Source organism: Chondrus crispus, genomic scaffold, assembly GCF_000350225.1.
Source record: "Chondrus crispus Stackhouse genomic scaffold, scaffold_101, whole genome shotgun sequence".
Taxonomy (NCBI): Eukaryota; Rhodophyta; class Florideophyceae; order Gigartinales; family Gigartinaceae; genus Chondrus; species Chondrus crispus.
This window is the reverse complement of record NW_005178881.1, coordinates 212,410-225,408: the sequence shown is the minus strand read 5'-3', so window position 1 is coordinate 225,408 and position 12,999 is coordinate 212,410. Positions and strand designations below refer to the sequence as shown.

General features: G+C 51.6%; 6 protein-coding genes; 4 read left to right on the top strand and 2 right to left on the bottom strand.

Annotated features, from left to right (window-relative positions):
- Nucleotides 1-1,688: 1,688 nt before the first annotated feature.
- On the top strand, nucleotides 1,689-4,447 carry CHC_T00009495001 (Trehalose 6-phosphate synthase, family GT20 / Trehalose 6-phosphate phosphatase). XM_005712367.1 is given in 2 exon segments: nucleotides 1,689-4,394; nucleotides 4,395-4,447. The coding sequence occupies 1 exon segment, from the start codon at nucleotides 1,689-1,691 to the stop codon at nucleotides 4,392-4,394; it is 2,706 nt and encodes a 901-aa protein (XP_005712424.1). The 3' UTR covers nucleotides 4,395-4,447.
- A 3-nt stretch (nucleotides 4,448-4,450) lies between these two features.
- Nucleotides 4,451-5,173, bottom strand: CHC_T00001532001 (hypothetical protein). Its single transcript, XM_005712366.1, has one exon. The coding sequence runs from the start codon at nucleotides 5,171-5,173 to the stop codon at nucleotides 4,451-4,453; it is 723 nt and encodes a 240-aa protein (XP_005712423.1).
- Nucleotides 5,174-7,437: 2,264 nt separating this feature from the next.
- Nucleotides 7,438-7,656, top strand: CHC_T00001531001 (hypothetical protein). Its single transcript, XM_005712365.1, has one exon. It carries the CDS (start codon nucleotides 7,438-7,440, stop codon nucleotides 7,654-7,656), a length of 219 nt encoding a protein of 72 aa, XP_005712422.1.
- On the top strand, nucleotides 7,657-7,842 carry CHC_T00001530001 (hypothetical protein). The gene has a single exon (XM_005712364.1). The coding sequence runs from the start codon at nucleotides 7,657-7,659 to the stop codon at nucleotides 7,840-7,842; it is 186 nt and encodes a 61-aa protein (XP_005712421.1).
- A 2-nt stretch (nucleotides 7,843-7,844) lies between these two features.
- On the bottom strand, nucleotides 7,845-9,464 carry CHC_T00008626001 (Disulfide-isomerase, PDIA-3 Endoplasmic reticulum lumen). Its single transcript, XM_005712363.1, has one exon. It carries the CDS (start codon nucleotides 9,462-9,464, stop codon nucleotides 7,845-7,847), a length of 1,620 nt encoding a protein of 539 aa, XP_005712420.1.
- A 1,672-nt stretch (nucleotides 9,465-11,136) lies between these two features.
- CHC_T00001529001 (hypothetical protein) lies at nucleotides 11,137-12,562 on the top strand. XM_005712362.1 is given in 2 exon segments: nucleotides 11,137-12,153; nucleotides 12,154-12,562. The coding sequence occupies 1 exon segment, from the start codon at nucleotides 11,137-11,139 to the stop codon at nucleotides 12,151-12,153; it is 1,017 nt and encodes a 338-aa protein (XP_005712419.1). The 3' UTR covers nucleotides 12,154-12,562.
- Nucleotides 12,563-12,999: the final 437 nt, after the last annotated feature.

Genomic DNA, 12,999 nt, shown 5'->3' with positions numbered 1-12,999 from the left:
GGGGGGGGGGGGGGTGGGTGCGGGTGCGGGTGCGAGTGCGGAATGCAGTCAGCTTGAGAGTGTACAATAGGAGTCGATCAATAGGAGTTGTCCAATGGAGAGTTGTACTGTACGGTGGTTGAGGTATGACACGGTACGGTGCGCGCGGGAAAGTGGTGCGGCAGATATGGATGGATGCGGGTGCTGTACCCTTCTACAATAGGAGCGTACGTACTGCGCGTATTGTACCCTTAAGGGTACTGTGCACGGCATTGGTTCTGTGAACAGAACTAATCCGCCTAATCGTAACCGTTAACTGTGTTCACATGAGCAGAGTTACGATTAGGCGGGTGTTTTGGGGCATCCCAAGAAAACATCAAAGAGAAGCAGTCCTTTCACAAGTACCCAAGGGTACCCTTGGGTACAGTATTAAGCTGGTTTCGATTTTGGGGCAACCAAAAAAGGAATCAAAGATGTAAAGAGAACATCTAAAATGTACCTTTTGAAGCTGGTTTCGATTTTGGCTGCATCTGAAACAATGCCTTCTCAGTGCACAGTTGTGCACTCTCTACGCGACACGCTATAACCCTCCTATGAGAGTATTGTACCTTCCAATTTTTTTAAAACATTCAAGGGCCAAAGACCTCAATGCAGACGATTTTTTATAAAGCCAAGTACTGCACAATCCAGTGCCACATTTTATGAGAAAGCTACATCTTTAGAGAAACAAGTGTTCAAACGTCATATATTTGTACGTAGACAATTTTTTTCTTGCCTCACACTTGTCGTCTGGGGCCATGCTCTACGTACAGTATACCGTACAAGGAGCTGATGTGTTATTTATTTAGTGGAGAGATATCTAAGATTCACAGGAAATATACTGTATCTGTATGGGGCAAGGGGAAACTGTATCGAAGGGAAAAGTAAGCGAGGGAGGACTGAAGATACTTGTACATCAGCTTGCGAGCATCTCTACCAAAAGTAAGCGAGGGAGGATTGAAGATACTTTTAACATCAGCACTGGGCATCTCTACCCAGTGACCGTATTCGCTTCTCTAATAATCTACAGTACTCAAAAATTTCTGGCAAAGAAGGGTAGGAGCAAAAGAAATACGGGTGCATTCCAGCCATTACAGCTCGCTCGGCGCCTTGCGGAAGAAATAAAGTTACCGCAACAGCAGTGCTATTTGGTGAATCCGTCAACAGGTACATTTTCTGACGGAACCTGTCGGTCGCCCGTCATGTCCCAGCCGCCCGCCAATCGCAAACGACACCGCGCGGGGAAAAATATCTGAACCGCGGCAACCTCCCCCAACCGGGAGCGTCCCCGTTTCCAAACTTATTATTCATCCTTGATCCGCATGTCCAAAGTTTGGACTCCAAACCCCACTGTCGCCTGTCCCACGCCACCCCTCCTCCACACCACTGCGCATCCCTCCCATGCCTCCTCCACCGCTCCCCTCCACCCGTGCACCGCCCCCATGATTCCGCGCCCGACCCCGAAAGTGACCTCCCCTCCGCAGCTGCCGCGCGCCCCCATCACCTCGTCCCCGCCGCTCACGCCGACCTCTAATGGCACCACCTCGCCTGCCTCCGCCGTCGGCCTGCCGCACCTGTCGCTCTCCAAGCCGCACAAGCGCGTCCTCGTCTCCTCGCCCGGCGGCTCCCACCGCCGCACCCACTCGCGCAACTTCTCCGAGGTAGACTTCATGGACTCCGGCCTGGGCCGCTCGCTCACCTCCGAGCTCCCGGTCCTCGGCCTGCAGGACGAGCTCGACTCGCTCCAATTCGACGACGTCTTCGTCGAGGAGTACCTGCTCGCCAAGCTCCAAGACTCGCAGAGAAGACTGCAGGAGGTCCGCGACTATAAGCACGCCCTGGATGAGGCCGCCCGCCCGGAGAATGTCTCCGCTAATTTGCCCCCCAGGCAGCCCTTGGGCGCGAGCCCCAAGACCGGCGCCTCCTTGCTGCACCCGAAGAAGGGCCGCAGGCACCAGAGGTTGTTCGTCGCCAGCTTTCGCCTCCCGCTTACTGTCGAGATTGGCGACGACGGCGAGGTCAAGTCCAGTATCAGTAATGGTTCGCTTGGCTTGTTCTCCGCCTTTAAAGATTTGCTGGGGAGGGTCCCGATACGCTGGTTGGGTGCACCGGGTCAGACCTTTCATGACGCCGCACAGCTTCCGCCGGATGAGCGCAGCAAGATGGAGCGCCATTTTCAGAAAAGGCGCCATCGCAAGAGCATGGGCCTGCTTTCGTACGTCCCCTTGTTTCCGGATGCCGAAGATGCCGCTGCCCATCAAGAGTTTTGCAATTCCGTCATGTGGCCGCTCTTTCATTACATTCCTCTCAACCTTGGGGAGAGGACTTATCACGTCGAGATGTTCGACGCCTATGAACGCGTCAATCGTTTTTATGCGGACGCCCTCATTCAAGAGTGGAAACGCACGGGCATTGATGAATCCGAAGCCATGTTTTGGATCCATGACTTTCATCTATGCCTAGTCCCTAAGATTCTCCGTGATCGGTTGCCCAACGCCCGCATAGGTTATTTCTTGCATACACCGTTTCCGGCAGGCGAAATATTTCGGGCCCTGGCCCCGCGCAAGGAACTGTTGGAGGGATTGCTTGGTGCTGACTTGCTCGGCTTCCACACGTATGATTACGCGAGGCATTTCTTATCTGCTTGTGAAAGGCTGCTGGGAGTCACTGTGCAACCAGACCATGTTGATAACAAGGGTATCAATGTGCAGGTTGGCATTTATCCTTTCGGTATTGATGCCGACACCTTCCGAGCGGCGATGAAGCAAAGCACGGTCAAGGATATTCGGGATGAGTTGTTGGAGTCGTTTGCAGGGAAAAAGGTTCTTGTTGGGGTTGACCGGCTCGATTATATCAAGGGCATTCCACACAAGCTGCTTGCTGTCGAGCACTTTCTTGAATGTCATCCAGAATGGATCGGCCGCGTCGTAATGCTGCAAGTGACGACGCCTAGTATGTCAGCGTCTGAGGAATACCATGCGTTCCGTTCCGAGATCCTGGAGATGGTGGGAAGAATTAACGGCCGCTTCGCTACTCTTGAGGATATGCCCATACATTATCGAGAGGTTACCATGACATTCGAACAGATGTGCGCTTTGTACTCGGTAGCAGACGTGGCTATAATCACATCGCTTCGAGACGGAATGAATCTTGTGAGTCATGAGTACATCATGTGTCAAAAAGAGCAAAACGGTGTTCTCATCTTGAGCGAGTTCACAGGAGCCGCACAAAACTTACCGGGTGCTTTGCTAGTGAATCCCTGGAACGTTGAGATGGTCAGCGATGCAATTTTTCAGAGTCTGGAAATGCCCGACTTCGAGAGAGAGTTGAAACACCAGAAATTATACCGCCATGTCGTCATGCATACTGCGTCCGCATGGGGCGTTCGCTTCATTGACGATCTCGTCAAATTCTCTGCGATTCGCAAGGCAAAAGCGATGCAACTAATTCCGATGCCAAAACACCGTGTTAGAGATTCATACCGTGCTACGAAAGGGAAACGATTATTTTTCTTTGATTACGATGGCACTCTTCGCAAGTACGAGAGTCAACCAGAGTTGGCGGAACCTTCTGAGCGACTTCTCGAAGTTCTGCGCCGTCTTGCTAGTTGTGATCAAAATATTGTGTTCATTGTGACGGGGAGGCAAAAGAACACAGTCATGGATTGGTTCCGAGGAGTAGGCCTTGGTTTTGCAGTAGAACACGGGTTTTCTATGCGATGGCCAGATCATTTACGGGAGAAGTTTGGGGGCCGTAGAATGAGCGGATTGCAAGAATATGGAGAGCAGGAGACGTACGCAACAACCGGAAACACTCTAGTCGTAAAACGCGACGAAACTTGGAATGACCTAATAAGCCCCCATGATCTCATTGCGATGAGGGACGCGCTTGAATTGGCCGGTTCGTTGTTGAGACGAATTGAGGACTGCACACCTACGAGCTTCTTGTCGAGAAAAGAGAGTGCATATAGCTGGCATTTTAGAGATGCTGATCCGGATTTCGCCGTGAGTCGAGCACATGATGCTCGGCAAGCGCTCGAGGAGGTGCTACAAGGCAGTCCGATGGAGGTCTTGATGGGGCAAAAAATCCTTTACGTTCGACCGCGAGGGGTGCACAAAGGAGCAGCGGTGGCTGAGGTCTTGAGACGCCTAGATCTCGAGGGTGAGGCGCCGGACTGGGTTTGTTCCATTGGTGATGACCGAACCGATGAAGACATGTTTAAAGAAATATATCGCAATGCTGACGGGAAGGATATTAGTGTTCACACATGTACAGTAGGACGGAAGAGCACATCAGCAAAGTATTACGTACAGCATGTGGATGAAGTGCTTGACTTTTTGGAAAGGCTCGCACAAGTAGATGTGAATTCGCCGTGATGGGGCATAAATATGTGTATAGGAAGAAGACATCGTATCTTCTCAAAGCCTGTCGCTTAACTTTCTAGTCTTTGCCTTACCTCCCGCCTCTCACTCCGTCGCTTCCTTGTGCACGCATTGTTCGGACCGTCTAGCCTGTTTGGCAGCCAACCATCAACAGTTCGACCCCTTTCCACATCTACCAGAATGCGACGGCCTCCTACCCTCATCCCGTTCGCCTCCCGCCATGCAATCTTCATATCGCGCTCTCGTTCAAACTCAACAAATGCGTAGCCTCTCGAAACCTCCTCTCGATCTGATGGCATGACAACAGTTGCCACTGGGCCATATACCTCGAACACATCCCGCAATGACTTCTCAACCATAGCAAACGGGAGATTGGCAACGAACAGCGTGCTATACGCATTCTTTGTCTTTGCAGAATCGTCGCTTTTTGGGTCCCACTCCTCTCGTCGTTTTTCAACGATTTCCGAGACCTTCCTCAACGCTTCGTTCCGAACGCGCCGTCTTCTTTGAGCAGGTGTTTCAAAGGATGTTTCAGGCTTGCCCTCGTTTCCATCAGCCATTTTGGTATCCCTCTGGTCTTTTGGATCTTCAAACATGGAGACGAATGTACCCAAACCTGTCATGGGTTTGAGCTTCCGCTGCCGCGGGGGCGGCTTAAACTCAATGGGCTTGCGGGGTGCAAACAATTGAATGATTTGCTTGGGGAAGCGGAAGCGTTGTTGGCCGCTGTAAGCGGGACGATTTCGATTTCCTGCATGGGGCCCGGATGGCATTTTGAGAAACAAGTCTGTTACGTAGATTGAAGCGCAAACGTGACGTTGGCCAACGGAAGAAAACCCAAGGATGACGCCACCGACCGCACGGCACAAGCCGACCAGCACAGAGAATTGCAAAAACTCTCTTGCGGTCTTCCTCGACAACCCACTGTGAAGAGGTGAAAGCAGCCGGTTGTCGAAAGGCCAATGCGTGCTACGGAAGAATGTGTCGAGGGCAAGCGTGGAAAACTATACTGTATGAAGAAGTGGATACGATCTTCACACACCTACCCTACTCCGAAAAAAAAAAAAAAAAACCTTGAATTCGTTTAATTTTGGGGCGCGTACTGTGCCGTGTACTGAGCAAACGCAGCCCACACTCCATTGCACCGATCACTGGGAAATCCCCGCAGGCCCTCAGGACCATTCTTGTCAGATATGGGCGACATCTGGGCGTAAGCAGGGCTATATCTGCATGCTTAGTGGCACACCGTCCAACAGAGAAAGAGGGGAACATACAGGTTCAAGCTTTGAATCCTGAACTTGAGCTTTGAGGCCTTTCTCTAGATACCCTGGCGGAACGGGCACCTCGATGAGCAAAAAAAAAAGTTCTCACAACAGATAAATTTCAGATCTCTCAAAGTAGTGGATATCCTGAACTTCACTGTAGCTTTCAAGTCCATAGATCACCGGTCGTTTTGTAGCTTGATCGGCAAACATTGGTGAGTTCTCATGCCATTTTGCCCTAAGAGTATCTCCATGCAAGTCCAGTCCACTATTTGCTTGAATCCAAATGTTAAACGAGTCGTCATCAGAGAGGCTTTCTGCAAATTCTCCGATATTATCGACTTCATGACTGTCCATAAAGTCACTTTCATGCAGTACTTGGTCGTTCAGCATTTCATAAACGTCGTCATACCAAGTATACTTCTCGTTAGGATAGTTTTGAAAGTGCTCTTCAGCCATTCCTGCGTCATACTGGTGTTCTGAAGGCAATTTGTGAGAATTGTTCAGATTTGATTCAAGGCCTTCTGCATACATGTGGTAGTCCACATTGCCACTATTTTCCTCATACTGGGCAGCGTTTTCTTCGCTATCTCCAATTCCAGGATTATATTTGTTTTCTGCGTTCAGATAATGCCATCTTTCTCGCTCTTCGTTTCGGATAGGACCATTATTATGCTGATCATATGCCTTTTCATGGTCCATGCTTCCGTAGTACTCGTCAAAATACCCACCGTCACTATCATCAACATCTGCTTCTTCAGTGTCGAAGTCGAACTGAGTCTCCATTTCATCTTCGGTATCGTGGTATTGGTGATCACTTTCATAAAACCTCTCGTAATCAGCAGTGCCTCCCTCACTGTACTCCGAATCATTGTACTCATAATGACGACTACCATAATAATCATATTCGTCTTCTTTTTCGCTCATGCCGTCGCCGTAAAAATCAGTCGCATAAATCTCGTCGTCATCTTCTTCATACCAGAATCGGGGATCACCATCCATCTCGCCAAAGCTTTTGGTATATCCATATCGATCAAACTTGAAATATCTCACGATTTGCTCTCTTGCATGCGCTGAAATTTCCGGGTTCGATGCTTTTAATATCAGCAAAGCCAAACTTACCGCCACTATTGTAAACGCCGCAGTTGCCTGAACAAATAGCAGTGTAGACCTTCCGCTATTCCAGAGGCGCATCTGGTCCTATTAGATGAGAAAGCACATAAGATCCTTCTAGTATGTGCAGCACAGTCGGACAGCTGGGCCGAGTTGCTCTTTTTATCCCACGAATAAAGCACTCTCAGAAGAATTGTGTCTTTCGAGAACACTTAGCAATTTCCGTGCGACGGTTTTGTCTGCTGGAGCAGATCAGATCGTATTTTTCGTATCATTGCAACTTGGGAATTGTGAAATCTCACCTCTGTTAAAGTCGAGCTTGAAGCTCAAAGCCGCGTTTGCTTTGACGTCCCGTGGAATAATTTTTGACGGGAGAGGGGGAGAGCAAGTACTTTTCGCTTTTAAGTTCATCATCATAAAAACTCTTTTCCAAGTCTTAAGAATAAATATTTACAAACACGACGGGGAGAGAGGGGGGCTGAAAGCTCTCTTTTCATTTAAAAGTTCAAAAAGCAAAATTCAGATACTATACAGTGCTATCCTGCGCATATTGCAGTACGCAATGGTTCTCATTAAAAAGGGCTTGGTGGAATAGACATCTCTTTGGTGGTCATCATAAAAAGGATAAACGCCCAGGGCGAGCTGATTTGAATTGGGGCGGAATGAACATCGTTCGGGAGAAGCGGGGAGTTTTGGCGCGGAGTTTAGTCCATGCCCCAATCCTGCATGGCAACGTGTGCGACGTGGCACAGATGCACTGTCAGCAGGGCATGAAATCAGCGAGTGGACGTTCGTCGATTCAGATGAAAGCGGCACAGCGTTCGACAGGCTCTGACATCAAAGGACTTGCCTGTTGTGCTTCCCGAATGTCGATACTGTAGATGTTTCAGCCGTACGGTAACCCGACCCACAGTCCAGTCAAAGCACAGCATGATTCTGTGAACTGTATATCCCAAAGCGGCAATTTGTATTCTACGTGCAAGAAGATGGAAATTGTCCGAGCATCACTGTTTTTTACTCGGCCCAAAAACCAAGAACCCCCAGTATCTAAACACATCCCACCGTAAATCTACAATTCTTCCTTCTCTTCCTCTTCCTCGCCCTCAACGGCCTTCAACTCCTCCTCCAACTCATCCATGCCGTCGTCATCCTGAGCACCGTCGGCGTCGGCGTCCTCGCCCTCTTCCTCACCTCCTTCCTCGTCCTCCTCAGGAACGGGATCCTCTCCGAGTGTAGAAACATCGAATTCGAACTTCTTGCTAGTCTTCTCCATGAGCCATTCAATGATGCCCTTGCTAGTTCTCTCGGCGTCAAAGTCAATACCCTTCTGCTCCTTGCCGGCTGGGAAGAAGTGGATGGTAGGGAAGCCCTTGGCTTTGTATCCATCGGGGGCGTCGTTCTCGGTGGCGTCCATCATGGCGAACTTGATGTGGTTGACGCTAGCCTTCTTGAGTTCCTCGGCAACCTTCTTGTAGATAGGCTTGAGCTTGTTGCAGTGTCCGCACCACTCAGCGACCTGGGCAATGACGACATCCTTCTCGGAATCTTCGACCTCATCAGACCAGGAGTCACCGACGACGTTGTAGACAGGGCCAGTGTTTTCGGACGGATCAGGGATAGCCTCGGACTTGCGGGCAGGGACAACCTTGCCGGCGATCATGTCGTCAACCCACGCCTCGAAGTTCTTTTCGGTGAACTCCATGCCTTCCGGGAGCAGATAGCGAGCATCGCTCTCGAAGGCGTAACCACAGACCGGGGTCTTGGCGTCCTTGAGACCGACGTAGTCGAGGAAGCTGGCAAGAGTGACGGCGTTGACCCAGGCGAAGACAACCTTGCCATTGTCAACCTTCTTTTGGGCGACCTTCTCCATGATCTTGCATTCAGCAACCTCACAGTCCTTGAAGAAACCGACGATGATAGGAGTGGAAAGCTCCGTATAGAGCTCGGCATTCTCCTGAGTGAACTCCTGCCAGGCCGGGAGGGCAGCTCCCTTGACAAACTTCTCAAGGCTCTCGTCACTGTCGGTGTCGTACTTCATGGGGCGATGGGTTCCATCGGACTCGACACGAAGCAAATAGAGCTCATCAGCCTTGTAGGCGTCAATGGAGACATACTTGGCGGACTTGGGGCGAATGAACTCCATGGAATCCGGCATGACGTCACGAAGGCCGAAAGCGGCCTTGCGGAACTTGTTAAAGTTGGCAGGTGAAAGTTCAGCTCCGACGAGGATGTTCTTCTCTTTGTTGTCAGCAATGAACTTCTTGTACGCGTCAGCAGAGTCAATCTCGGAGAAAGGGGGGACGGTAGCGCGCTCGATGAACTGGATCATGGATTCCTTATCGCGGCCGCCGTTGTAGTCAACGACCTCCTCGCCATCAGCGAAGAGCTTGAGGGTCGGGAAGCCGTCGATGTTGTACTTCTTGGCGAGCTCCTCCTCAGTGGTGGCGTCGACGTCGGCGAGGACGGCCTTGCCCTTGAGCTCGGTGGCGGTCTTCTTGAAGTCCTCGGCCATGGATTGGCAATGGCCGCACCAGGGGGCGAAGAACTTAACGAAGACGAGCTTCTCCTTGGCGACGACATCGGCGAAGTTCTTGCTGGTGAGCGTGACGACATCCGATTCGTCGGCGGCGGCGAGCGAGGCGACGAAGGCAACGGCCAGCGCCGGCAGAACGAGGCGCGCGAACGACATGATGGATCGCGGAGGGATGAGTAGGGGGGGAGAAAGGGGAATCTGGGAGGGGGAAAGCAATGTCAGGCCGATGGCGTCGGTGAGGTTGATGAATATATAGAGCGAGTGGATCGGGCGCGGGATTGGGCGATTGCGTTTGTTTGCGGAGGCGATGGAAGGGGGGGGGGTGTCCAGCGAGGATTTGCGAGGTTGGGGATCAACGAGCAAGTGGTAGTTTCGCGCGACGTAATTGGATCACGACACAGGTGTGCCGTCAATCAACACATGCGGACGGTATTTTCATTGGGCGTGGCAAACTGGCCATGCCCGTTGCCAGGCGGGAGAGGAGTTTTGCGGATATAATTTATGGGCTGCCTACAGTGCTTAGCGCGACATACAGTGAGGCGAATGAGAGGGATTCTTCGGGAAGGGTGTCCGGCGGACTGTGATAAGCGACGAGATATCGGCCGGAATTTGTTGCGTCGCCGTCCGTCACATCGCTACCCGTTGCGCTGCGGGCCGCATGCCGCCCCCGCGCGCCTGGAAGAGGCCCGCGTGATCCGCTCGTCACGCGACCGGCTCAGTCAACGATGAGATGTTGACTGCCGGTGAGGTTGTCGCAATCAACATAGGGCCCTTAGAGCTTCCTTATTGGTTGCTTTTCATTCAATCCCGTCTAGAATCGAAGAGCGCGTTCAATACCGAACAGATTTCGAGAAATTTAGGTTTTTGTCACGCTCTTCATCGTTGGATCTTCCGGTGAATGTGACGCCGTTCCACCAGTACAGGTGTACACGTGTCTCTGCATCCAGGTTTGTTGTTGAGGTCGCCGGCACGCATGGTCACGGTTTCCATGGTGCGGATACAGCCGTGTACGTGCTGTACACGTATTGGATCGTGTCGCCAATAACAGGACACAAGTCAGACCGTGTTTTTGGAGCACCCCTTAAACAGCATGTCCGCATCAACGACGTTTAACAGTAACCTTTGGGTACAGCACAGAAAAAGATCATGGCTGATCTTTTTCTGAGCTGAACAAGGAAGGGAGTCCGTTGGCCATGGGCGTGCCCGTCGCGGCATTTGAGACAAGTCGGAGCCGGAGATGAAAACGAAAGCACTGCTTTTAACAACACCTCTTCCCAGACCCCCACACCACGTACACCACCGTAATATGGTGCGGCGCCCCTAACCAAGCCTCAAAACGGCCCTACTGTACCACCTTGTACCACCCCCTTTTGTCTCTCCTTCCCAGGCCGCGCTCTTACCCTTTCAGCGAGCCTGGCCAAATTCCGGCAGCGCACAGCAATGCAAACCCTGTCCTGTCTGCATCCCCTCTCCTCTCAAAATTCCTGCCGTGCATTTACACGTCTGTTCCGCTCCGCGTCACGCCTCACCTCCGCTTCCCCAGCCTTGTAATCCCTCCCCTCCCCGCCCGCGCCAAACCTTTCGCCCGCCCCTTCGCACGGGCCCGCTGCTCAATCCCAGTCGCTTTATTACCCACGCCCGCTGCTCCTCATCTAACTCCTAACGCCTGCACTTCCCCACCACCGCTTTGCTCAGCCTGCCCCTTTGCCCCACGCTCACCCAACCTGCCCACCTCAACCGCGCGAAACGAACCCCCACACCCTTCACCCACTCCCTGCTCCGCTATCCCATCCTCCCACGACCCCCTCCCCCTTCCCTCCCCCCCGCCATGATGGCCTCCGCCGTGCGTCACCGAACAATGAAGTTCTCCTCGCCGGGTCAGTCGCTGCCAAACTACAAGGGCGACAAGCAGCGCCGGCACATGCACCCGGACACGCGCAACGCGCTAATCGTCGGTTCCGTCGCCCTGCTGCTCCTGGCGTTTGGCATCTACGCGCTGAGCGTCTTCCTGGTCGAGGAGAAGCCGCTGGGCCACAGCGGCCCGCTGAGCCTGCACCGGGAGGTGGGCGACCATCGCCACAAGCCCCACCACGGGCACCACCACCACGGAAGTCATCACCACGGCCCGCACCACCACAAGCATAAGACGTGGAAAGACGAACATGGACATACGCATGTCGAAGAGGAGGATGACGATGATGATGACTATGACTATGATGACGACGACTGGGATGATGATGACCACGACCACTTGGATGACGACCATTATGATGACCATCACCATGGACATCATGGGCATGGGCATGGGCATAGTAGCCATGGGCATCACCGCCACCATGCGCATCATAAACACCACAAGCATCATGGCGAAGGCCCGCACCGCGCAAAAGATTATTATCATGACCATGATGAGGTTGACCACGAGCACTACGACCATGACCATGACAACTATCACCATGATGACCACCACCATGATGACCACCACCATGATGACTACCACCATGACGACTATCACCATGATGACCACTACCACGATGACCACCACCACGAAGATCACCACGATGATGCCCACCACGATGACCACCACCACGAAGATCACCACGATGATGCCCACCACGATGACCATCACCACGATGACCATCACCATGATGACCATCATCATGGTGACCATTATGACAGCCAAACCCATGATGACCACCATAACGACCGTCATCACGATGATCATCACAAAGATGATCATCACCACGATGATCACTACCACAAAGACGACCACCACGACTCGCACGAGCACCATGCCGGGGATAGCTCGTCAAAAGTGCATCATGCCGGTGAGCATCATTCCTAACATAGCAAGACAGGCTTTGATTATTTGTTGTTTGGTGTGGAGTAGATCTGGGAAACCTCGCTTCTGTCATGGCAGACACATACATTTGAGTGCTTTAGCACAAGTTTCGCTGTGACGTGCAAATAAATGCGATGGTTGTGGACATGTTTGCGGAGAAAAAACAGGTTGAACGAACTGGCCCCCCTTTAAACTGAAAGACGTTTCAGCATTGAAGGTGAACAACGTTTCTGCGACTCTTGGTTGTGATTGTGAAGAGGTTCTTGCAACAGCGTTGCAGCTTGTCGTGATGGCAATGGCATTTTCTCATGTCTTGAAAATCCTCTGTGGTGTTGTGCACGTTTCGGAAGAAGAATGGAAGCACATGTGCAGGTTGAGTTCGATATTAAAGGCCAACTTTTTTCTTGACTCATTTTAGCAGCTGCAGCTGCAGAGTTCCAAGTATTGAACTGATGCTTGCCTACAGTAGAGCAGTGAGAGTACTGCAGACCCAGGTAACTAGTGTCCAGACGACAAATGACCTCATATGAGGTCACTTTTCAACTTATTTTTTCTCGACTTGTGCTAGCTCAACAAGATGGAAAAAGATACTCACGCCACCGCAGTTGACTTCTGCGTTGCGGAAGGGTGGAGGTCGGTGAGATCTGCACGTCTTTTCCAGCCATTTTAGAATGCCTGAAAAAGAAGCCTTTTTGACCAACCTCAAAACGTTTACGTTGATATCTTCGAAACCAAAACGCCTGTTTAAAAAGCCAATTGATCATTGAAACTTCATTTGATTCTTAGTCTCTCTGTGTACTGACAGCCGCCATCCCAATGTTTTGCAATATGTTATTGCCGAGGGCATAT